General features: G+C 38.9%; 1 protein-coding gene across 3 annotated transcripts; it reads right to left on the reverse strand.

Moving 5' to 3' along the window:
- LOC126351015 (protein-lysine N-methyltransferase EEF2KMT) lies at positions 1-27,873 on the reverse strand. Of its 3 annotated transcripts, XM_050002568.1 has the most exons (6): positions 27,693-27,873; positions 27,276-27,419; positions 14,108-14,296; positions 7,453-7,819; positions 467-604; positions 1-263 (listed from the first exon to the last, which is right to left on the reverse strand). In XM_050002568.1, the coding sequence occupies exons 1-6, from the start codon at positions 27,765-27,767 to the stop codon at positions 148-150; spliced, it is 1,029 nt and encodes a 342-aa protein (XP_049858525.1). In that variant the 5' UTR covers positions 27,768-27,873; the 3' UTR covers positions 1-147. The 3 variants fall into 3 exon arrangements, with proteins under 3 accessions (XP_049858525.1, XP_049858526.1, XP_049858527.1); XM_050002569.1 differs by lacking the exon at positions 27,276-27,419; XM_050002570.1 differs by lacking the exon at positions 14,108-14,296.

Genomic DNA, 27,873 nt, shown 5'->3' on the forward strand with positions numbered 1-27,873 from the left:
TTTCACAGTCCGTATGAAACACATTTTAATATTTGTTATCATAACCCACATGAACACAGTTTGAATACAGGTAAGTATTGCAGCCTGCATAATAGCTTCTTATGTCTGAGTCTTCGATGAAACAATTCCCTGTGCTCAATTATGTGTCTACTGGCCTGAGCTTTGGAGTGTGTAGATATTTACCAACACATCTTGAGGCAGCAAAAAGTGGGTAGGCCTACTACACGGAAGATCGATCTGTACTATTTTGATCTCATACTGTGCTGCAATAAAGATAAATATAGATTAAAGAGTTATTAAGACGTACATTAATGGATTATTCAAATTCTATAGTAAGTTTAACAAGAAATGAACCTGTCAAAATACCACAAAGAATTAACATATTTTCTAGTACATAAGTAATTAAAAAGAACTAAACAGAACTATATAATTACAGCTGTGTAATGAGGAAAAATTCAAGTCTTACCAAGTGTGTGCAGAAACTGCTGTATTGTATTTTGATCTCGTACAGTACATGCAATAATGGCTACTGTTTTTTGATAGTGTAAAAGATTCTTTAATGCTTGACAAAGCTCAGTAAACGTGCTTGTGTCATACACAACATCTGCAGAAAACAACATGAGAATTAAAATTACAGAGAAAAAGCATACTGCAGCAAACAAAAATGACTTACTACAGTAATTCTACTTATTACTCATTTTTGAGAATGAACTGAAATACCATTAAGAAACACACAAGGGGAGGAATTCAAAAAGCGGACACACAGTAAAAGTGCTGAATATATCAAAGACAACAGGAAAACTGCTTAGAGCAGATATTTGGTACCCTCTAAATACGTCTCTACTGGATTTCTACATTTATCTGTATGTGATGCAGTGGCAGAATAAGAGAGGGGTGGAGGTGGCATCCTGCCCTGTGCCTCTGGTTCTGGGGAGCCTTCAAATCTCGAGACTCTCAAGATTTCGCCTTGTTTAGTTTCACAGTCTCAGGCCTCTATCGGGTTTAGTCCAGCACAATGTGGTGGCCATCTGTTCCATTATACATTACTATTCCCTCCTTAGCATCATAATACATGAAAAGTAACTTACAGTATGATTGTATAATGTAAAGACTTATACTGGGCATTCCCTGATTAATAAAAATGAAACTGCAGCGATAATCATATGTTATAAACAGGTAGTCAGGTTCACATAGATAACACGGTTAGCACAGTTTCACATACAACGTTAATGAAACTCTACAGACTTTTAAGACTTAATTCCCAGTAATTACCAAAAGTCAATAGAGTTGTAGATAAAATGAACACATTTTTCACATTGACAAGGAAACCCAAGTTAATCCCACAGAAGACATTTAGCAGCTATTTTCTGTTCATTTTGTGGGGGAGAAAATTGGCAGTTCAAAGTGACACCTCAGCTCACATAATACTCTCATTCTGGGATGATGCCTAGAGCAGTAGGAGAAAAAATCATCATTTTTTTTTACTGTGCTCAAAGATGGCAAACATGATTTAAGCATTCGTATATATCTGTTTGTCCTTTGAATAAGTACCTGAACCCTAAACCACATGAAAAATAAGTACTCTTAAATATTGTTGAAAGATTTTCAAAAGAGTTGGGTGCAGCTTATTCTACTTCCAGAGGAAGCAGTACCTTTATAAGAGCTGAGAAAGCTTCCCATCTTCTTCAGGGAAGGGGACTCCTATGGACAAGTGTCAACTATTTCTCATGGATGTAACATGATGCACAACTAGTTACATTACATATTGTAATGTTTATTAACTGTTGTACATGTGCAAGTCTGACAGTGTATTGAACAACACAGAAAATAACCAAGCCCATTAAAAGTGTTCGATCTTGGAAACATTTGGAACTGGGCATATGTCCATATCAAACTACGGAAAGTCCAAGTTGGAGTATCAACAATTATATAAAAAGGTTGCTACTCACCATAAAGATCACACATTGAGTTGCAGGCAGGCATGAAGAAAAGGGTGTTACACATTAGCTTTCGCCCAAAACCTTTTGTCAGAAAAGAGAAGAATACACAGATTCCCCCTCTCCTTACTCCACAACCTCCTGATACTGCGTGTGTCAGCCCTGTCCTGCCACCTCTAGTCCCTGCATTCTCCACCATGCAGTACCAATTCCTCTTCCGTCAACTGTACACTGCTATCCTCCCCACTTCCCCATTCCACTCCAGATCGTTGCTCGTATTCAACACTTTTCTGTCACAGTCTGGCTGGAATGACCGGAGGTAGTGACCATGCGTGCTTGTATCAATGTGCGTGCATGCTTCTCTTTTCTGATGAAGGCTTTGGCTGAAAACTAATATGTAACAGTCTTTTCATCAACCTGTCTGTAACTTAATGTGTGATCCTTATGGTGAGTAACATATGTCGATATGATATTTTTGTTTCAAATAATCATTCCTTACATATCCCTGAGTATTGAGCATTCTTCCTGGAATTATGTATTTATGGGTGATTTGGGGGTATATACTAGAGATGGGCAAACTGAAACATGTAACTGTTTCGAAACAAATGAAACAGTACAATGTAATGTTTTGATACGCTATTTCGAAACTGTGAAACAGTTTGTTTTTTGTAATCTAATAAACCTACACATTTTATTATCTTGAATGTCTACTGTATAAGTATGTACATATAAACACAAATGAGGTGCGAGAGCGCCAATCATATCGCAGAATGTATGAAACTATCACTTGGGTGTATTGGCACTTTCGTATTTCCTGCAGCAAATGAACTGCTTTCGTGTCGTGTGACTTTCATACTTTTCAATTGGCTGAGGACAGCCATAGTTGAAGACAGAAGAACCACCACGAATGGAACTGGAGGTGGGAGCAAACTGCAGAAACAACATATATGCTACTGGGATTCCCACATTCCATTAGTATGGGTAATATACCCATCCTGCTAATTTCCATGCACACAAAGGGAATCATTGTGAATAATAGGCACACTGACTATAGACTCACAAATAACGCCAAATAATTCGAATAAATAACAAAATAACAGGAAAAAATTTTGTCTTTCAAGGTGTTTCGAACCATTACTATAAATTCACCATGCTCCCCAACCCTTCCTGTTCACCATTACACTATAAGTGATATGTCAAACAGATTGCTTGCAATTATACCAACATCAAATTTATGCGTATGTCTAATAACTGTTACTCTACACCTTTTTTTATTCAAAATGTTGTAGGCTTACTTGTGTTTCTTAATATGATTACTGTACATGAACAGAGAAGCGTATGTTATAAAAAAAAGTGTGATTTAACTGAATGATTTTCACATATTTATGATTTTGAATGTGAATAGTATGCGTTGTTTTATTGCTTGGTTAGTGTTTATAAAGCAGATGTTACGCCATTTCGGAATAGGTCAGTCAGCTAGAAATGAAGCTTTATTTTCAGATATCTTAAGCTTCATGCTATTGTCTATCAAAAAGTTTTCGACACTCTTGAAAGTGTTTCGTGAAGTGGTATGTTGTGTTTCAGTACCTGTGCCGAGCCCAAATCTCGTCCGACACAGAGCAGAATGAAACATCACTGTGTCGGTACAATTAGTCCGTTCCAAGCACAGGTGGATTGAAACAGCCTTATTTTGAAACAACGATACAGTTTCTGTGTCTGGCTCGAGATCGAATCTGGTCCGGTTATCCGAGACAGGGGCAGAATGAAACACCACTGTTTCGAAACAGTGAACCACAGACGTTCCGAAACACTGAAACAGTTCCACGTATCGATACATTGTATCAAAACATAGAAAAAGTGGCCAAGTCTAGTATATACAGCATGAAATGAAGTATATATACACTAAGTGATCAAAAGTATCCAAACACCTTGCAAAAAACGACTTACAAGTTCATGGCGCCCTCCATCGGTAATATTGGAATTAAGTTTGTGTTGTCCCATCCTTAGCCTTGTTGACAGCTTCCACTCTCACAGGCATACATTCAATCAGTTGCTGGAACGTTTCTTGGGGAATGGCAGCCCATTCTACACGGAGTGCTGCACTGAGGAGAGGTATTGATGTCAGACGGTGAGGTCTGGCATGGAGTCGGCATTCTAAAATATCCCAAAGGTCTTCTATAGGATTCATATCAGGACTCTGCGCAGGCCAGCCCATTACAGGGATGTTATTGTCATGTAACCTCTCTGCCACAGGCTATGCATTATGAACAGTTGCTCGATTGTGTTGAAAGATGCAATCGCCACCCCCAAATTAGTCTTCAACAGTGAGAAGCAAGAAGGTGCTTTAAACATCCACATAGGCCTGTGCTGTGATAGTGCCACACAAAACAACAAGGGATGCAAGACCCTCCATGAAAAACACGACAGCGCCATAATACTACTGCCTCCGAATTTTACCGTTGGCACTACACACGCTGGCAGATGATGTTCACCGAGCATTCGCCATACCCACACCCTTCCTTTGAATTTCCACATTGAGTAACATGATTTGTCATGCCACACAATGTTTTTTCACTGTTCATTCAATGTTTACACTCCTTACACCAAGCAAGGTGTCGTTTGGCACTTACTGACGTGATGTGTTGCTTATGAGCAGCCTCAACCACGAAATCCAAATTTTCTCACCTCCCGCCTGTCATACTACTTGCAGCGAGTCCTGATGCAGTTTGGAATTCCTGTGTGATGATCTGGATTGATGTCTGGCTACTACACATTACAACCCTCTTCAACTCTAGGCGATCTCTGTCAGTCAACAGATGAGGTCGGCCTGTACGCTTTTCTGCTGTACATGTCCCTTCATGTTTCCACTTCTCTATCACTTCGGAAATAGTGGACCTAGGGATGTTTATGAATGAGGAAATCTTGCGTACAGATGTATGACACGTGAATCCCAATCATTAACCACGTTTGAAGTCCATAAGTTCCGCGGAGCGCCCATTCTGCTTTCTCACGATGTCTAATAACTACTGAGGTCACTCATACCTGGCAGTAGATGGCAGCACAATGCACTTAATATGAAAAGCGGATGTTTTTGGAGGTGTCAGAGTAGCTGCCCCCTGTGGCAGCAACAGTGGCACTAACCTAAATGAGCCTTGAGTGGAACTGAGCTTGGATGACAGACACCAGTACATTATTCCATGCTTTCAGTTCTAAGCCAGAGTTAATCAGTCATATCTGCTGGCAAGTGACGGCATTCCAGTCTTAAAACACCCTATGACCAGATGTTTTCAATGGATGACAGATCTGGAGAATATAGTGTCAGGGCAACTGTCAAACACACTTTGTGTTTAAGTATGCCAGCACAGCTTGAGCTGTAAGCAGTCTTGTGTCATGCACCAATGTGAGCTTCCTCTGTTGCAGTAATCATCTCCCCGTTTGCTAACTAGGTCTTGTGTCTCTATTCCCTTCACCCTCCATATCCCCTTTGATCTTTTCATCTGCTCCACCTGTCAAACACTAGATTCCAGTCATGCCATTTTGGTCCATATTTTTAAAACTAAGGTGTTCACATATGATTCACAGACAGTTGTTATATCATTTATACGACAAAGTTATAAGGAGCCCTTCACAGGGATTGATTAATTTGGTTTTGTTGTTCTGTATGAAAGAACTATCCAGTAACTTAAATCAAAGACATTATCAATTATTTTTGCAGGTAAGCCAAAGTAACCATGCTGAGCAACAAAGCATAAACAACAGTAATAAATTGTATTTTATGAAAGTTACTAACAATATTTGCTATACACATTTTGAAACAGTTTTGTACTGTTAGAAATGTTCATGCATCTGATTGTCATGTACCAAGAAGAAATAGCAGAAAGAGCAAGATCTCTCAGCTATGTCGATGAATATTTAGGTCTACTTATATTCGCAGCAATTGTTGCTCAAATCACACAATCAGCATCATAATATTTATCATGAATATGAACTGTGACACAGTAAACAAACAGACTAACCAAAATTTCTGTGAGGATCAAAGGTTTTACGGTAGAGCTGTGCTGCATGAGTTACAAAATTAGCTGAAAAGAATCTGTAATTGTCAGGTACACTCCCTGGCATGGACTGTCCAAGTTGTGTGAAGATGTTTAACTGAAAACAAATTCATGAGCTAAATACTATCTGAGCTTATGGATAAAGTTCTTCTCCAGTCTTGTTACCGGTTGTCACAGAAGCTATGTCATGAGACATGTGAATTGCAAGCTGATAGTATACTGTGTGCTGTATCAGAAGTTAAATTCACTTATACTGAAATTTTGCTTCCTGAAGGTAAGCACTGGCCAGTGTATGTTTCTGCAGAGAGATGGGACACAAGAGAAGAAAATGTTAAGACAGGAAATTTATGGACGTGTTGAAGGAACTTGGAATAACACAATGCAAACTAAGATTGGAATGTACTTGGTTGCAGAATGGAAGAGAGAGACAAGGCAAAATAAATACTTCCTTGTTGCTCCATCAGTCATGTAACCTCATAAGGTTTATGATTTGTTTCTGTACCTTTTTTCCACCATCTTTTCTGGTCATTCATCTTTTCCCTTTCTGGGCATTTTCCCACTCGTCTCTCATCTCTTTGCCATGCACCTTGTGAAACAATTTCCACGTCACACTGTGTGAAACCTGAAGCAGGACTTTTTCTAAAGCCTCAACTGATAGTTGTGTTTATTGTTCGCATAAGTAGCACTTTGGCACATATTTTTGAAGAACAATTATACAGGATATACATAAAGTCTGGGAACACTTTCAATTATTTATTGCACAAGAACCAAGCATTGTATAGGTATCATACGTATGTCATTTTGAAGAGAAACCCTGAGCATTTTTTTCATATATACCACCAAAGCTTGGTTTGGTAATTTGCCAATAGTCTGCACTAGTCACAAACCTGGCGAGTTCATGTGTGGAGCGACTTTTTGTGTGTTGGAGTTGGAAGTGGCCTCCCCAATCACCAGATCTCACTCCGTGTGACTTTTTTTTCTGTGGGGACACATTAATGATCTGGTGTATGTACTGCCTCTACCATATGACGTAGCAGAGCTCAGGGAGAGAATATGGGAAGCGATTGCCACAGTCGATGATGCTATGCTGGGACAGGTATGACAAGAATTCAATTACTGCATTGATGTCTGCTGGGTCACTCAGGGTTCACATATTGAATGTTTGTACAAAAACTTTCAGATTTTCTCTTCAAAATGCAATATGTATGATATCTGTACAATGATTAGTTCTTGTGTAATAAATGATTGAAAGTGTTCCTGGACTTTATGTACACCCTGTAGCACACACATGCAATGACTATCTTTGTTCAACAAAGGATTCCTCATATGTTAGCAAGTTGATAACTTGCAAATTATTCATTTGAACACTAAAATTCTTAAAAGTATTTTGTTATGTAGCTAACTATGTTATAATTATATAAAATGTGGGCAAATATATTTATACAAAATTGCACTATACATACCTGCTGCCAGCACAAAATCCACTTCTGTTATTGTATTTTTAGTGACATCTGCCCATGGGAGATTCATAACCGCAACATCAGTATTTTTATGCTTAATTCTGAGCAATGTATTATCTGTCGTTTTTGTGACATTATCCACAAACCCGTGGCAGTCTTTATCATTTGGAGTACTTAAATTCAGTAAAACATTTTCACACAAAGTGCTCAGAACAGCTGCATGGCAGTCAGAAAAACTGTAACTCCGCAGCTCGCAACACAAAACTGTTGCTATTCCAGTGAGGCCCACTCCACTTCCAAGTTCCAGTACTTCTTTGTCACGTAGTTCTTCTGAATGACTGAGACACCAATCTGCGAGAGCTTGTGCAGCCTTTTATGCAAGGTAAAATGAATTAATGGGATAACATTGTGATTTTGAACACTAATACAGTTCAGACCATTGTAAACATTTAATTATGATATTTAACAAGTCACCCAAAGGTGAATAATCAGAATGAGTAAGTACTTTATACATCTTTACCAACAGCAGAAACTGGAGATGGTAACATTAAACAGTTCATGACATTTTTATTCTTTTGAACCCCAATGTTTTTTTTTATACTATGTCTTTTTCTCAAATTCTTTTTAATATTGAGATATGTAGCAAGGATATTAAAGTTCTGCACAATATTTACTTTGATTAATTGCAGTTGATATGGTATTGTATGCTATAGAGTTCCAAGAAGTTTGCTTAATATTAAAATTTCACCAAAAATAATACTAGAAATTTTTACCAAACATACTTAAAGGATATCAGGCACCAAGAATTTGTTTCGAAGATGAAACTGGCAAAATGGGATTAAATCACAAAGAAAATTGTGAAATTTTAGCAAAATTTTTTGAAGCTGTTGAATTGTCCAGTTCCAACAGATAAATTAGAATTTCCAGTGACACCTCAAAATCTAGAGGAAGATTTCCCACCTTCAAATTTAGAAATTTTTGAAGCCATCAAAACACACTAAAACAGTAAAGCATGTGCTTCAAAAGGCTCTAAGCACTATAGGACTTGACATCTGAAGTTATCAGTCCCCTAGACTTAGAACTACTTAAACCTGACTAACCTAAGGACATCACACGCATCCATGCCTGAGGCAGGATTCGAAACTGTCACCGTAGTAGCAGCGCGGTTCTGGACTGAAGCGCCTAGAACTGCAAAGCAAGTGGTGAAGACTCCATTACAGCAGAATTATTTGAAATGGTTAGAACCAAAAATCATAAAGGATCTACAACTGCTTTTCGAGAATATTTGGAAAACCGAAAAGATTCCAGTTGAATGGAAAACACAAAAGGGAGACAAACAAAATAATTCTCCTGAACAGAGTGGTAGATACTTCAGACAAACAACTGGGACAATATCAGGGTGGTTTTCAAAAGGGAAGATCCTGTGCAGAACAAACTTTTAACTTAAAAGTCAATAATTCACCATAGCATGTTAACCAGCAACCCAATAATAGTGTCATTTATTGATTTCATGAAAGCATTTGATTGTATAGACAGAGAAACAATAGATAAGGTCATTAGAGAATTTAGTGTCAAATCAAAATTAGCAAATATAATTCGTGAAACACTAACAGGTACAATATCTAAAGTCAAATTTATGGGAGAAGTATCTCAGCCATTTGAAATAAACACTGGTGTTAGACAAGGTGATGGTTTATCACCTTTACTGTTTAATTGTGTTCTAGAAAAAATTGTAAGTATCTGAAATTCAGAGCTTAAAAAAAACTGAATCAATAACTCTGGGAAGGAAAACAAATGGAATCAAGATAAACAGCTTGGCTTCTGCGGATGATTTTGCAATCTTTCAGAAAACCTGACAGAAGCAATTATTCAAATAAACCTTCTGGAAAAAATGGCGAACATAACTGGTCTCAAAATTTCAGCTGAAAAAACAAAATTCATTACAAATATAAAAAATGTGCCAAAATTCATAGAAACACAAATAGGGAAAATAGAGTGGGTAAATAAATTTAAATATCTTTGAGAAACTACACAACAGAATGAACTATAAACATCTGAAATAAATGTAAGAATTATCAAAAGGGAAAGGGCATATGGTCTGAACAAAAATATTTATGACAAGAAATGTATATCTAGAAAAACAAAACTAAAACACTAGACCACACTGGTACCACCAGAATGTTTATATGGATCTGAATGCCCAACGAGTGTGAATTACACAATGTGCCATATACAATAAACTGTACTGTCTGCTGCAGACTGAACATACATTCTGGTAACAATCCCTTAGACTTTGGTTAAGCTATTTCCCCATGATACATTTTCTTCCAGGAGTGCTAGTCCCACAAGGTATGCAGGAGAACATCTGTGAGTTTGGACGATAACTGACAGAATTAAAGCTGTGAGCGTGGTTCGTGAGTCATGCTTGTGTAGCCTTTAGTTGATAGAAAAATAGGCTGCAAACAGTGTAGGTCCCAGGTTTGAAACCTTCCCTAACAATTATTTATAATCTGCCATGAAGTTTCAAATCATTAGACACTCCACTGCAGAGTGAACATTGTTTCTGGATATGGTAAGGTAAGGAGAGTGTGCAGAAAGAAAGCTATACATTTAAGTAGATCAGAGTGCTCAAAATGCTGTCACATTTGTACGGGCACACCTCTCATTAGAAGAATAAAGGAACGAACAACAATTTTCTTACTATCTTAGACAACTCTAGATGGCTTTACAGAGTGTCACACAAGTGTTGACTTGCAAATGGTTACTACAGTAAACTTTTTGGAAACTGGAATGAAAAGCCAGTATTTCTATTCAGAAAATTAAAAAAGATCTTGAATAAGAAATTATGGTCCTGAATATGTTATCATTAAGACAATATTTGCAGCAACTGTACATCAGTAGCATCGTAAGAAAGAAAGTTTGAAGTTATCAAGAAAACAAAGATGCAGGGTAAATTCAACAGATACTATATGAGAACAGATGATGTCAGAATACGCAAAACCAAATGATGATGGTCAATAGATAACAAATATGACACAGTTGTTCTCAAAATGATTTCAAAATAGCAATGCCAACTCAAAATTACACTGAGTGTGATACTTGCAATGTGACTCATTTTCTAAAAGCAAAAGTAGAAACAGCTGCTAAATTTATCTAGTACTCATTTCCATTTGTGGTAAGAAAGTTCTGAATAGGCAAAAGAGTGGTGTAACTTTCAAAAAAAGAAAAAAATGAAATATTGTTTCACTCTCACTTACAAAATACTGCCTGTAAATTCTACCACACATAAGGTCGACACCATCTGAGTGTAACCTTTCATCGTCATTAACTGGGACATGTTCAAGACAAAGGCATACAGAAATGTTTTCGTAAGAACTGGGACCAAAAGCTGTCATTTCACTGTTCCATAAATCTTTATCGGTTTTATATCAAAACTGAAATTTTGTCATCAAGTGATGTCAGGCAATGGTACCCACTTAACAACATGAAGTTGTTAGGTACAGCAACATGGTACCAAACATTACTGAATCAAAAATATGATAGTACAAATCCGCCAATTGTTTGAAATGCCACATGAGAACACCTAGTGATACAGGTTAAAAAGTTACAAGCACTTGACATAATGATAAAAACATATGTCCATAATAGATGCATAAGACAAGTCCCATGTAACCAGCATAGTGAAAGAAACACCACACTGATCACATGACACTTGGTTTATACACTCCTGGAAATGGTAAAAAGAACACATAGACACCGGTGTGTCAGACCTACCATACTTGCTCCGGACACTGCGAGAGGGCTGTACAAGCAATGATCACACGCACGGCACAGCGGACACACCAGGAACCGCGGTGTTGGCCGTCGAATGGCGCTAGCTGCGCAGCATTTGTGCACCGCCGCCGTCAGTGGCAGCCAGTTTGCCGTGGCATACGGAGCTCCATCGCAGTCTTTAACACTGGTAGCATGCCGCGACAGTGTGGATGTGAACCGTATGTGCAGTTGACGGACTTTGAGCGAGGGCATATAGTGGGCATGCGGGAGGCCGGGTGGACGTACCGCCGAATTGCTCAACACGTGGGGCGTGAGGTCTCCACAGTACATCGATGTTGTCGCCAGTGGTCGGCGGAAGGTGCACGTGCCCGTCGACCTGGGACCGGACCGCAGTGACACACCGATGCACGCCAAGACCGTAGGATCCTACGCAGTGCCGTAGGGGACCGCACCGCTAATTCCCAGCAAATTAGGGACACTGTTGCTCCTGGGGTATCGGCGAGGACCATTCGCAACCGTCTCCATGAAGCTGGGCTACGGTCCCGCACACCGTTAGGCCGTCTTCCGCTCACGCCCCAACATCGTGTAGCCCGCCTCCAGTGGTGTCGCGTCAGGCGTGAATGGAGGGACGAATGGAGACGTGTCATCTTCAGCGATGAGAGTCGCTTCTGCCTTGGTGCCAATGATGGTCGTATGCGTGTTTGGCGCCGTGCAGGTGAGTGCCACAATCAGGACTGCATACGACCGAGGCACGCAGGGCCAACACCCGGCATCATGGTGTGGGGAGCGATCTCCTACACTGGCCGTACACCTCTGGTGATCGTCGAGGGGACACTGAATAGAGCACGGTACATCCAAACCGTCATCGAACCCATCGTTCTACCATTCCTAGACCGGCAAGGGAACTTGCTGTTCCAACAGGACAATGCACGTCCGCATGTATCCCGTGCCACCCAACGTGCTCTAGAAGGTGTAAGTCAACTACCCTGGCCAGCAAGATCTCCGGATCTGTCCCCCATTGAGCATGTTTGAGACTGGATGAAGCGTCGTCTCACGCGGTCTGCACGTCCAGCACGAACGCTGGTTCAACTGAGGCGCCAGGTGGAAATGGCATGGCAAGCCGTTCCACAGGACTACATCCAGCATCTCTACGATCGTCTCCATGGGAGAATAGCAGCCTGCATTGCTGCAAAAGGTGGATATACACTGTACTAGTGCCGACATTGTGCATGCTCTGTTGCCTGTGTCTATGTGCCTGTGGTTCTGTCAGTGTGATCATGTGATGTATCTGACCCCAGGAATGTGTCAATAAAGTTTCCCCGTCCTGGGGCAATGAATTCACGGTGTTCTTATTTCAATTTCCAGAAGTGTATGTCTATGATGGAAGAAATACCATGCTGGTTACATGAGACGTGGCTTAAGTATATATGATGAACTTAGGCTTTTATGGTTATGTTAAATGCTTGTCACTTTTTAACCCATGGTAATGTGTGTATTCATGTGGTGTTTGGAAATATAGATGGGTTTGTACCACCATATGTTTTTGATTTTATAATGTTCAGTACCATGTAGCCATACATGATATTTCATGTTGTTAAATGAGTATCATTGCCCCACACCACCTGACGACGACAAAAATGTCAAAATCACAATCGTGAAATGTAAACAATAAAGATTTTTGGTACAGCCTAAGCACAATGACAACTTGCAGTATAGAGAAATGTTTTATATTATTTTTACTATCAATTTAATGGACTGCTCAGTTTTTTATCGTGATGTTTTAAGAAGGTATTTCAGATAGAGTAATAGTAATCCGGAAAGTTCTTTATGCACATAATTGGAACTTTATGTAAGCAGTGAAGTTATAGATTCTGTATTATTCAAAATGTATGACACTTATTGCAAGTTACATTGGTTAGCGCAGGATAGCTTGCAGTTGCATTTCTGATACTAGCAGTATGGTGGGTATAATGTAGATGTGTTTTGCAGTATCTTTGTAATTTTCTGGGAGAGCTGAAAAAGGTAGCCAGTCTCCAAACCTATGAAAATGACAGAGTGTGTGGCAGGTGATGTAACTGTTGGTGCTGCCATTTTCAAAGGTTATCATCCAACAGCTTAAATGACAAAGGTATTACATACAGATTTGAGTGGAAGTTTTACGAAGTTTGAAGAGAGGAAAAAATACATCTCCACCTGAAATGAGGCACAGTTGTATAAAAGTACCTGGGATGACTGAATGTAGTTTGGCTTCATTCATTTTATGACTTGCGTTTTATTTCTGACATCTGTCTCAAAGAAGTCCATGTAATACGTATGTGCATTTGCATTTCCAGTTTTAAGAGAGCAACCAGATTGCCATTATTTCCTGGGCAAATTGCATGATTAAATTCAAGTGTTAGTCTCTACCTCTTTCTGAAGATGGTTCTATCATCATTAATTCCTAGCCAAAATACTAGTCTAGGAACTGATGATCTGCCTGCTCTCCAAAAACTCTTCAAACAGTTTTCTGTTAAGAAAATTTTGAAAACCACAAAATTCTGTTTCAGCAATACAAATCCATAGTACACAAGAATCTGTATGACTAACTGATAGAGGCAATAATTGATAATGGCTTTCATAGAATACATACCAGGCAATGCTATAACAGTAATTAAAAATACAATGGGGGCTATTTGACATAAATAATGTTTGCTAAAAACAAGAATTACACTCTATAAGTTTATAGCAATCCAACAACCTATGTGAAATCTGTATACCATTGTTTTGTTTCAAGGTTACAAGCAGAAAATATTTGGTACTGTTTAAAAAATATTGTGGAAGCAAACAATTAATTATTCAAAAAAGGCTCCAAAGTGATCAATTTTTGAAACTTAAAAAAATTCACCTGCCAGCTGTGCAGACCAGTTGTGCCTTGAGAAATTATATTTCTGCTCTCTTTCAGACTAATGCAGGTACTGGAAGTATCATCCAATATGTAATGTTTAAAAACAGTGTCTTGTTCCTTTTGGTAAGACAAAAGATTACAAAGATTTTCATACAGTTCATCACAGACTTCTGTCCCTTCACTTTCCAGCTGAAAAACAAACCAAAGACTGGGGATCAATATATTGGGCAATTTGTATGTGCATCTTTAAATATCAATGAATACAGAAGAACATCAATTATCTAACCTTTGATTAACCGACTACTCTGATTATATGACCATCCGTCTGTGCTCTGCGCCAAACAGTGTGCCAGCGATTTCAATCGCTTTTAGTCCTGTCATGAATTACAAGCAGTTGAAAGTTGGCTTCACTGGTGAAAAATTGTCATGACATTAGGCAAGTTGCTATTTCAGGAGAATACCTGTTTGCTGATGATAGTGCTAGTAGAGAGCTTGTTGAAGTTTTTTTTTAACGGTTGGAAAATGAACTGCCAGCTGACCCAGTATAAAACATTGATGAGACTGGGCTAAACAGTAAAATGCTTCCTCAAAACTCTTGCCTCAAAGAATCTTTGTAAGCTTTTTGAAGCACAGGCACATCACTAGCAAAGGATAAGCTGACTACTGCAACATGCAGCAAAGCAAATGGCGACCAAAAATTGATGTTTGTAATCTCAGCTCTAAGACATCAAGAGCCTTCAAAAACTAAACATTCAGCCCTTGTTGTTTATTACAAAGCTAAAAAATGTGCTTGGATTAATGGTAAGTTCTTTAAAGAATGGTTTGTGAGGTATCTGTTCAGAATGTTAAAAAAGAAAAAAAAAATACTCAAAATCCGAAAACGTACCATCCCATGCAATTGTACTGCTAGAAAATGCATCAAGCCACCCCTCTGAGTCTAAACTTCAAGAAGGTGAAACAAAAGCTATGTCTTTGCCCCCTCCTCCCCTCACCATGTGACTTCAATAATCCCACCAATGGTGTCATCGACTGGTTAAAATGACCTTACAGGAGGAAGTACAACATCAGCACTTTGTGACACTAAACAGAAGAGGGCTGTAATCTTTTTGAAGCAATGAAGAGCATCAACATAAAAGATGCACTTTACACCATTGCTCACACTTGGGAAGAACTTGAGAAAATCTGTTACAATAATCATGAAAGAAGGTATGTTCCAGCCTAACCCAAGAGCAAGAACTTCCACAAACTAATAAGTAAGATACAGCAGATTAAGTCATTGATTTGCAAACTCTTCAGAATGTTATCCAACCTGTTGGTGTATAGGAGACTTTGCTGCTGTTACCAACGAAGAATTTGAAGATGATCAGTTCATTGATCTCATTTTGCAACAGTATAGTGCTGAGCAAGAGGAGCTGGATGATGTAGAAAAAGAAGAAGATGAAAGATCAGATATGTGACACAACAGGCAACTGCTACAGCTTCGAGCATATCATGGGCAAGGAAGCAGTGTGATGCAGCCACAAAGTCAAGGTTTTAGAAACAGAGACAGAAACCATTTTACACTTTTTTAAATCTATATTCAGCATCTAAAATGTTCTTTTTTCCTTTTTCTTTATTAGAAATATACAGGGCGAGGCAGCTAAGTCATAACACCCCTTGTATCTCCCCACCCTAATAGACACAAAGATGCAGTTGGACAGTGAATTGCAGGGACAGGGGCTACTTGAATACATCACATTTCATGTTTGTGCTATTTTTTATTACAGAGATATGAGTGTTTTTTTTTTTAATGGAACCCTATGTTAAATTTTTGCGTAACATGATGGGCTTAAAAAGACGGTTTCAAATATGTGTTTATCATAATTTTTAGCTGAATAGTTTTTCAGACACATATGTTCTTGTATTGTGTTTGTCCTTCGAAAGGGCATTGTCCAATGTGACCTTTCCTGATGACCACTGGGGAACTTAACAGGGAAGGCGTTTTCCTGCTTCTTGATAATGCCGCAAGGTGACGCACCAGGTAGCTGGAGATAAGTGTATAAATGTGCTGCTGGGGTAATGAGACATTGCATTTCTGTCACAGTTTCTTGGAGCAAACATGTACACCAACGAAGAAAGTTAGATATGCTTCTGGTGTATGGTGAAAGGAGAAGAAATGCTGTTACAGCAATAAAGCTATATGGGCAGCTGTATCCTGATCGTGAGTGTCCTATGCACCAGCTTCATGCACGTATTTGCAAGAAACTACTTGAATCGTGATCATGGAACACCATACAGAGGACAAGGCAGAAAACTGCAACTGGCGAGGTACACAAAGAGGGCGTCCTAGGATTAGCGCATAATGACCCTACTGTTTCGTCATGACATATCGCCTTGGAATGTGGTATAAATCCGAGATGTGTTCTATGCATATTGCACCAGAGTAGGTTTCACCCATTTCACCTCTCATTACATCAAGCACTGCCTGGTGTGGATTTTGAACAGCGCCAGGAATTTTGGCAGTTTGCTCTGCAGCGCCTACAAGATGATCCGACGTTTTTTTCAACAGGTGCTTTTTACTGATGAAGCGACTTTCACCAACCACGGTAATGTGAATTTGCATAATATGCATTACTGGTCAATATAGAACCGTCATTGGCTTCAACAGGTACAGCATCAGCAACCGTGGAGTGTTAACGTGTGGTGCGGCATCGTCGGAAATGTCATTGTGGGGCTGTACGTCATTCCACGTATACTAAATGACAATAACTATGCACAAGTCCTGCAAAATGTTCTGCCCCTTTTGCTGGAAGTGATACCACTATGTGTCAGTGCATGTGGTTCCTACATGACGGCTGTCCTGCTCACTCTTCCTGTGTGCCTACATAGCTGTTAAATGAAAAGTTCCCAAATTGTTGGATAGGACGACATGTTGAAGTGAAGTGGCCAGCCCAGTCTTCTGATTTGACCCCATTTGATTTTTTTCTGTGGGGAGCAATCAAACATAAAGTGTATGCTCAAATACCAACTATGCCAGACAATATGAAGCAAAGTATCATGAAGCCTGTGCTGATATCTCACGACACTCTCACAGCTGTTCACAAATCATTCAAACGGCGCATACAATGGGCATTGCAGCAGAGGGGAAGTATTTTGAGCACATGCTTCAGTAAAGTTACGTATCATGTACAGTATGTATTTTGCACCTTTGTGTGTATTTGCTTCGTATTGTGATCAATATTAAATATTTTCAAATCAAAACAAATACCTATGAAATAATTGTGACCAATAAGAGCCTCTTCATTTACGTTCGTATTTCTGTTACTTAAAATGTATTAACATCTTGTAGCATTTTAATACTATATTTTGTCTACTATTTTGGTACCACAGTTGTCAAGTAACTCAATAATATTTGCGTGACATCATCAATTAATTTTTGCGCAAAATATCGCAGTATGTATTACTATTGCTGGGTAAATGGGTCTGTTTGTGTAAGGACGGACTCACGACATTTACCATGTACTCTACACAACAAGAAAGATTGCATTGGTCAACGGCACTTCGAAGGACAAACACGATATGAGACCATATCTGTGTCTCAAAAACAATTCGCCTAAATATTATGATATACACATATTTGAAACCGTCTTTTTAAGCCCATCATGTTACACTAAAATTAAACATAGGGTTCCATTTAAGAAAACCAAAGATGGCCTCATGTCTCTGTAATAAAAAATAACACAAACATGAAATGTGATGTTGATTTATTACATTGTTTTGAGCTCTGTAAATGACTTGTTTCATTTTCCTCTGACTGTCCGACTATCCAAACTTTTTAGTGCTCCAACCACTGCCTAGTCCCGAAAGTGGTAGTTAATCAAGATTCTTCTGTAGTATATGTATCTGTTAATGTAATTCATACATCATGTTCCACAGATGCTGACTCAAGGACTGAGTGAGGTGGCATAGTGGACTCGCATTCGGGGTGACGACAGTTAAACCCCGCATCCCGCCATTCATATTTAGGTTTTCTGAGATTTCCCTAAATCACACTACGCAAATGCCATGATGGTTTCTCTGTAAGGTCACAACCAATTTCCTTCCACATCCTTGGTACAATCCGAGCTTGTGCTCCATCTCTAATAAACTCAATGTTGACGGGATGTTAAACCCAATCTTTCTTTTTTTTCTGACTCAAAGAAGCAACTTACGAGATGAGGAAAGACAGTTTGCATGCCAGTACAAATCCAATCACCAGCAAAGATAATTTCTACAAGATTGTCAAAATGTCTTATGTTTGTAATGTTTGCATATGTTGGAATACTTGGTGTTTTGTAAAACTATCAGCATCCCTCATCCAGGGGGCAGTTCTGGTGTGTGTGTGTGTGTGTGTGTGTGTGTGTGTGTGTGTGTTGTTGAGTGTGATAAACCATATTCATTGCTAAGTGTTGTACTTCACTAATGACCCGCTTTCGGACTTGGACTTGATTGTGGTTACAATGTGACACCATTTGGTACAGAGACAGGAACCAGAATACAAGCAGTGTATTATTTCCAAGGTCTGTATAGTCAGGAGACCAGTGGATTCCAAAACAGCAGTAATTCAGGCATCCATCAGCATTTTCTGGAAATGCTGGCTAGGACCTGGTGAAACGGCTGAAAGGATTTGTCTGAGTCACCAAATACAACAAATTTGTTTGGCAAATATGTACTTTTACTAGGTGGGCACAGCCCAGCAATTATTCAAGATTAACAGACATAAGTCTACACCTGGGATAAATTTCCAACAGATTCTATGAACAGAATGTTTTGGTCCTATGCCATTGTAAATCTGAATGCGACAGAGCTGACAAGTCTCATATTTCATGGAAGGTGTCACGAGAAAACACATACCGAGCTCTCTGTTAAAGGGTGTGACAACAACAGCTGGTGCCGGTACATCTAGGAAATTCAACATAAAAAGGAATTAGATGAAGGAGGTACGAACAACTCCAGAGTGTGATCCCTATGGCAGTTATGGGAGACCACTATGATCTTGCCTCTCTCATATGCCAGTTAGCAAAAGAAGAGACACAGCAATCTGTGGCAGCCAGAAATTTTGGGAGAGGTACAAGAGACAGCAGCCATTAACATTGGAGACATAGCAGCCGTGAACATTGCCCCCATACGTCGGACAGTAACAAACTGTTGAAGAAGGAGAGTATCAATCTTTAGCACCAATTTATGCCACCAGTGAAGCATGCCATGAAGAATCGACTCATAGAATTGAGAATTATGCTGCAGCAATCAAATAAAAACCCAGCACCCAACCAACACATGTACAACCAACTCCTCTGTCAAGAATAGCGCTCTGCAGAACAGGTATTTGGAGGCTGAAAGACAATATGCTGGTATGTTTCCCTGGACACACTGTGCACTACTGCACAGAAATAAGATAAATGTTCAACTACTGTTACACTACAAGACTTCAACCATCACAACAGTCCAATTCAAGTCAGTCAACTGCTTACTTGGGACCTATAGAATGAATGTTGTCACCAACCCTGAACAAGGTCACTCCCCAAAAGGCCGTAACCATTGACAGCAGCTGTGCAGAGATACCGGCCACTCACTCCTAGCTGTCAAATTCAGGAAAACTAGTGAAGGAAAACAAGATGAGGTGACCATTTACACAGGTATGTCCACCAAACATGAAAATCCTCTATGGATGATAGTTACCTACAAGTCAGAGAATCTCATTGACATCAATCACTGATGGCCAACCTGTCCATTCCCTAGTTATCCCAGGGGCTTCTTTTTTGCTTATCGTCACCACATATGGAAGTAATTGTACTGAAGGTTGCAAATGGAAAATTCATGCAGCTGGCAGAAACATGTACTGCAAGAACAGCTATCAATGACAGACAACAACCCCTTAAATTTGTCATTTTAACAGAATGTAGTCATATTGTTATCCTCAGATGGGACTTTCTGCAGGCATCACGAGCAATCAGACTGTGGAAGAGCAGCCTTAACTGTGGAAGATCAAAGCTGCAGATTGATGAAATTATTCCAACAAGCACGCACAACAAAGATTGTTCTGGGTCTTTGTTTGCCAATGAAGTATTGTTATCCTACTGTCATCAAGGAGATGAATTTCAGTCATCAATCAAGATTCTTAGTTCAACTGTGAAGCTGTCATTGGATGCAAAAAGCTACGTAAGCTCACAAAATAAAAGATGGTCAAGGAGTTCTTTGGGTTACTAATTATCACAGGCAGACACAATCATCACTAAACTTGTGTGTGTCGTAACAGCTGAACCAATACTCAACTATGGACAAGGAGCCAGTCTACTGACGAATAGAGGAAGACCAGAAAAATACAGCCTTATAATACATAATGGTTTCTATGAGATCGAAGTTATGCAGTTTGGATTATGTAACACTCCAGGCATCCCTGAATGTATGATGGACAACCTGCTTCAACACCTTAAATGGATGACATCTTTGCTGTCTGGATGACACTGTTGTTTTTTAAAAGATACTTGGAGAACATATAAGCTGCTTGGTAACCATTCTCAATGGTGGCTGTCTAGCCAGAACGATCAGTTGGGTCAACTGGCGAGATGGGTACTGAGGCTTCCGGAGTACAATGTCACAGTGGCATACAAAAACCACTGCAAACAAAATAATGCTGACTGTCTTTCAAGGAGTCCTTTGGTGGAACAAGTAGTGTTGATGAAGCCTTAGTAATCACTGCATTAAATAATATTGCTGCTGAACAGTTGGGAGATCCAGCACAGATGAAAACTGTAGAAACACTGGAGGAAGAGGAAGAGGAAGAGGAGGAGGAGGAGGAGGAGGAGGAGGAAGAGGAGGCCAAAGGAGAATTCCAATTATTAATCAGGACACTGTAAAAGAGGAATTATGATCTAATGGGGCAGATATGGTTGCTCATCATCCCAGATCATCTGCAGCAACCGATCCATGATGCTTCAGCATCTGGTCACTTGGTATTTGTGAAGATTCAGGACTGAATCTTATGTATCACTGGCTAGGTCTTTAACTATGTTTTAGACACATTGTGAGTCACTGTAAGGAATGTCCAGTAATGGAACAATGTGCTGCAATTAGCTCCAGGACATCTGATACCAATTTTGCCTAAGCAGCACTATTTCATTTGACTGTAATTGACTTCTTGGGGAGGTTCCAGAAGTCAACAAACAGGATGGATGGATGGATGGATAATAGTCTGCACTGACTGCCTTCCCTGCTATGCTGTTACCAAAGCTGTGATGACTGCCAACACCTGGAAATTTAAATTCCTTACAGACAACATTATTGTGAAGCACTGAGCACCCAAGTGTGATTATCTCTCTGATTAAGGAAAAGGCCTTCAGTTGAAACTAGTATATAGGTAATTTCAGTTCTGAGATCACCCGCAGAATGACAACTGCCAAGCACCCAAAGATGAATGGCCTCAAAGAACACTTTAATGAGATGTTGGCAGATGTGCTCTCAATATGAATTGATAACAGACAGAGATTGGGATACAATAATGCCTGTTACGACATTCACATACAGCACAGTGAAGCAAGCACTACAGGCTTCACGCCATTCTTTCTGCTCCATGGTCACAACAAAACAATGGTCACATTTATCATTTCAGTTGCACAATGTTCAGAATGGCTAAGTGAAACGCCTCATCAGCAAGACCAAAAAAGCAAGACAGCTGCCTTGCACATGTTTCCTGTATATGAAAGAGGACTGAGAGCACTAGAATGCCAAGCACAGTCTAGTGAGACACAGCTATAAAACTATTAGAAAAGTTACCTAACCACTACTTTAGGTAATTTCATACTCCTTGTTGATTGTTGGACATCATACATGAAGTCGAGGATTATGACCCAATGTCAAGAAGACAAAAGCACATAGATGTCATCCATGCCTTCCATATGAAGTCTTACAGCAGTCTTTATGTGCAGATCGATGGTGGGAGCTTCTCATTCGAGAAAACTGGAGTCCAGATCAATGACAGAAAGCTTTCACAAGAGAGGCTTCCTTTGATCCTCATCTAAGTGAACAGGATGTGACACAATTACCTGAATGTGAGGACCCTCCACTCCTGCCATACTGAAGACCATTGAGAAAACCTACATCTAAAATGATGTAGCTCCACTGAGATAGTATGTTGCTGTTTGTCCAGGAGAGGGAGCAATGCCACAAGCTGCACTGCATACATGGTTATTTAGCACTTAACACTGGTTGTTTAGCAGTTAACATTGCTGGTTATCATGCTGAGGCTCTCCAGTTCAAATCTGATCACCAGCAAATATTTGTTATTTAGTATTTATCATTTCTAGAAGGTTCTCAAAATTTCTAATGTTTGCATATTCTGGAACATTCAGTGTCTGTAAAAACAGCAGCACACTTCATCCAGGAGGCAGTTTTGTTTTGTCTGTACATTGATTGTAATAAACGTGTTCAGTCCACAGTTTTGTACTTCACTGACAACAGATGTTATAACTGTACTGCTTTACTAAGAATACTGCAAAGTATTGAAGCAAGCAATACAGAAATCAAAGCAGCTTTATTATGAGACAAAGAAAATCACACCAGGCAACAAAATAAAAACTGTATGGGATATAGTGAAGACAGAAACAAATGGGGCTGAAAAGGAAGAGGAATGGATAGTTCTAAAAATAAATGAGACTTGGTATCAAATGCATGTATTGTTGCAAACCTCTTAAACAGGTACTTCATTTCTGTTACTGACAGCTTGGGGTTATCAGGACTATCCGAGACCAGTCTTTAAAAATAACTTCAGTAAAATGGAAATGACATTCACGTCTTCCACAGAAGTAGCATCTATCATAAAACCTTTAAAAATCCAAGTATTCCAGTGGGTATGATAACATATCAACGAGGTTAATGTAAGAGTGCTCATGCGAGTAATCAATCTCTTATCAATAGAACACTTCCAGACTGGTTAAAATATGCTTAAGTTAAGCCTCTCTACAAGAAACGGGATAAAGAAGTACCATTCAACTATCGACCAATTTCCAAATTTCATTTCTCTCGCTTTCTCAAAAATATTTGGAGAGGTTATATTCAAGCATCTCCTTAGCTCAGCATATAATATATTGTCCAAGTCGCACTTTGGATTTCTTAAGGATTCTGATATAGAGAAAGCTATTTACACTCACAGTGAGGATGTACTTAATTCATTAGATAATAAATTAAAGGCTGCTGACATTTTCTGTGACCTGTTAAAAGCCTTTGACTGAGTGAACCACAGCATTCTCTTAAGTAAATAAGAATATTATGGTGTCACCATCAATACTGAAATGTGGTTTGAGCCTTATCTAACAGGAAACAAAGGGTGTTGTTGCAAAATACCTGTGAAGTAAGCAGTCAGTCTTCATCAGATTGGGAATTAATTACATGTGGTGTTCCTCAAGGTTCCATTTTGGGTCCACCACTTTTTCTTGTGCACATTAATGACCTCTAATCTGTTAGATTTCCAGATGCTAAGTTTGTTCTGTTTGCAGATGATACAAATATTTCAATAAATAGCAAGTCAAGTACAGATTTAGAAATAGCTTAATCAAAATTTCACTGAAATTAATAAATGGTTTAAAGCTAATTCCCGGTCATTGAACTTTGAGAAGACCCACTACATGCATTTCAGAACCTGTTAGAGATTTCCTTCCAGCATGTGTATAACATGAAAACATGCAGATGAAAGACACTGACAGTGTTAAATTTCTGAGATTACAACTTGATAATGAATTCAGTTGGTAAGGGCATACCACAGAATTGCGTAAGTGCCTAAACACGTCTGTATTTAAAGTGAGAATGATGTCAGACATAGGAGATATAAATATTAAAAAAAACTTGCACATTTTCATTCTATTATGTTATATGGGATCATATTCTGGAGTAACTCATCAAACCAAGCAAAAGTTTTTAGGGTACAAAATGGGGTGTGATAAGAATCATTTGTGGTGTAAACTCAAGAACATCTTTTAGAAAGCTGTTCAAGGAACTTGGTATTCTAACCACTGCTTCTCAGTATATTTATTCCTTATTAACATTTGTTGCGAGTAATATCTTTATTTCCAACCAACAGCTCAATACATAGTATAAATACTAGGAATAAGAACAATCTACATAAAGACCTAACATCACTTACCTTGGTCCAAAAAGGGTCCAATATTCAGGAACACACATTTTCAATAAATTTCCAGCATCCATTAAAAACTTTGTTTCAGATAACACATGATTTAAACAGAATTTGAAAGATTTTCTGATGGGCACCTCCTTTAACTCTATAGATGAATATCTTTACAGGGACTGCTAAGCCAGCTTAAGTTAGATTGGGCATTATCATCCGTCAATATGATGTCTGGGCCCACAGCACCTTGCAATAACTGCAAATGAAATCCCAAGATCTCATCATGAAACCTGACAGCAGTTACATGTTGCTGATTCACCCTTACAATTTCATGAAGAGGGGTTTGAGTTGTAAACATAATCCCTGCCCACACCATCAGGGATCCTCCTTGATCTGTCTTTTTCCACATTGTATGGGTTCCGAAATCATGTGCCACGTTCCCTCCAGATTCAAATCCATTGATAATCACCCTCAAGACTAAATCGAAACACAATTATAAAAACAACATTTGCCCACTGTTCGACTGTACAGGTGGCATGTTGATGACTCCACTCTAGATGCTCCCTTCTGTGAAGACGTGTCAGAGGTAGACATACAGCTTGTCTCCGACATAAACGGCCATTCTGCGGTAGCCTCCTGCACATCATTTGCCTCGTTACAATACATCCAGTGGATGCTGTGAGCTCATATGCCAGTTGTTGTGCAGCAAGAAGACGGTAATGTCATGTCTTTACAGTCAAATTATGGTCCTCTCTTATGAAGTCACACATGGTTGGCCCTGCACTGGTCTTCAGGATACAGTTTTGGTCTCTCTAAACTGTTGCCACATCTGAGAAACAACAGAACAGTTCACATTAAGCCATCAGGCCAAATCAGTTTGCGACTGTCCTGCTTCCTTTATTTCTATGGCCCTCCACTACAAAGAGTCTGGTAGGCATCTTCTCTGTGCCATACTGCACTATCTAACTGCATACAAAGCAATTGTGGTTGTGGGGCTACCCGGTAAACACTACTTGTTTTGTAGGTACCCTGACATCATAGTTGGAATGGTTGTCCTCTGACCAGAATGCCATCTTCCATAGAGAAGAAGTACGTACATACATCTGGTTGACAGTTTGTATGATTATAACAGGAATTAGACACAGGACAGGGAACTAGCAGTTTGTTGCTTTAATTTTGGACACCATTGTAAATCAAGTGTGTTAAAATGAAGCATGGAATGTCTAATAAGCTGTCACCCACATAATTTCATTGTTCCTTCGACCTGGTACATGGAACTACGTACCTGATATTAATGACACTAGCTCATTGTTGAATTTTCTGGTTCTCAGTCATTTTACATCTGGTATTTTTCTAGCACTTTTTCATCAAGAACCAGCTAAGGATAGTAGCGAGTCTATTTGCCGAAATATTGTGGAGAACTTATGATGTGACATGGCTGGACAACTGAACATCCTAAGATTTAAGGTTCATTAAAAACATTTATTCTTGATCCTGGATTTTTTCAGTGGAATGCAAAACAAACTACCTACCCTCCCACTAAATGTTGTTGTGTGTGTTATTTTTTGCTGACAAACTTATTACATAATTAAACATAATGCAGCACAGTTTTAATCTACTGTTTGGAACTTTTAAGTTTGAAACAGCACAAAGGAACAATAAAAGGTTTACATTTACTACAAAACCCATAATCTGAATAATTTTACAAAGTGGAATGTAAATTCAAGAAATGTTACACAACTTTGGACAACAAAAATAACATGTCTATTTCCCCCTTTGATTTAGAGTTGCTGCAACATTTCTCACTACACATGACCTAAATTGCACAGAACAGAAAATCTCACCCTAAGAAATATTCTTTCAACAAAAGGAAATGTTCATAAAGTAAAAGTATCTGAAGGTAAGAAAATTAATAGATATTAAAAATAAGTGCTAACCTCTTATACAAGTATATATTTAGGGGAAAGAGTTGACTTCTTATTCCAAACATCATTTTGGTGACAGGATTAGGCACCAGAAATTATGGATCCCCTCAAACATACAACCAGAACACACAAGATAAAACATTATCCTGCAACTCCAATACTAGCATAATCAAAGATATGTAAGCTAGAAGCTAAGGTAGTTAAAATACCACTGAAGATTTTCAGTCCATACCAATGCAATGAAAGCCCCTTGGGTTTCTGTACACACCATGTTGTAGGGTGGAACACTTACGTATCTCTCTCTCTCTATTAGCCACTCCTTATACAAATTATTTGAAGATACTGATCTGAGCTTTGAAATTCCCTGTATGTACTGGCAAAACAGCCTTTATTGCAAACAGATTGCTACAATATTGTGCACTACATAGAGTTTTGTTCTTAAACATCTATCAATGTTCTCAAACTGTTTTAAGTGTGTGGTTACAAATCAACACAGCTTAACGCTATATCAGAAAACCGGCAGCTCTTCTGACAGCAATGGGCTTTTCAGCTGATTACTTAAGGAAATCATCTTTGACATAACACTGGTCATTTGCCTTTAATGATAGCTACTAGTGTATGTAACAGATGCATTATGACTCATCACCATCGTAATTTCTATTTTATTCGATGCAACATTCTTAATATTTTCCCTCAAAATGAGATATACAAAAATGTTTACGGTTATCAATCTACAAGAAATGGAGAATTCATTTCAAAGAAGACCCACGATCAACGGTGCTGAAATATAAATCCATGAACTTACCTCATATGAAAAAGTTTATTTTGTAATACCAGTGAGTGGGCACCAGAAGGCAATTTCCTAACTTTTAAATATATCCATAGTATTCCAATGTAACAATGAGGGCAATATTCGTTATCCTTCTGTTTAGCTCAAGCAAAAATCCATAAACTTTGGTGCAAAGTTATCACCTCTTAAAACATAGGTCTGATTCATAAACAAATTCACCTTTTCGTTGCACAGTCTGTACCAGGTTTGCACCCATTCTCAATACACGGCTCCGATCTTATGTCACGTCTGTTTACCTGTTTATGTTGGAAGTCTTACCCTCGATATAATCAGCTTGAGGAACGCGTGTTCATATTTCGGGTCAATCTCGTGCTTCATATTGAGTGGATGTTTCACAGTACTGTTAATAATATCCTTCTGCCAATCAGAACCCATCTCATTGGCTTTTTCTATGATCGCATCCTAAAACGAACGCCCTTGTCCATCAGTTTCCGCAAATATTATGATGTACATATAGTAACAACATGCTGTAGAAAAGCTTATATTTTTCTTCAAAACCTAATATTTTTAAACATACGAAGTGCAAAAAGTTTAGAATTCACACAAGCTAAAGAAGAAATAAGTTAAAACATATCATTACATGTTTATTTTTCATATATAAACATAAAGTACACATAAGTGATACATTCCTTTAAATATGACAGTTTACAGGTGATTTCCATACAGCACACTTACAACATCAGGTGAAAGTAACTTAAGTGGATACATGTTCAAGAAGCGCCTTTCAAGGCGTTTCAGACAATCGTCCATCACTTCACTGAAAACAACATTGAAAGCGACATAATTCAGAGAAACGCCAGCCACAGAACACCAGCCTCGTGCGTTGAGTGACGTCACTAACGTGTGGCGTGCAGTC

The sequence above is a fragment of the Schistocerca gregaria genome, chromosome 1 (assembly GCF_023897955.1).
Source record: "Schistocerca gregaria isolate iqSchGreg1 chromosome 1, iqSchGreg1.2, whole genome shotgun sequence".
NCBI classification, from domain to species: domain Eukaryota; kingdom Metazoa; phylum Arthropoda; class Insecta; order Orthoptera; family Acrididae; genus Schistocerca; species Schistocerca gregaria.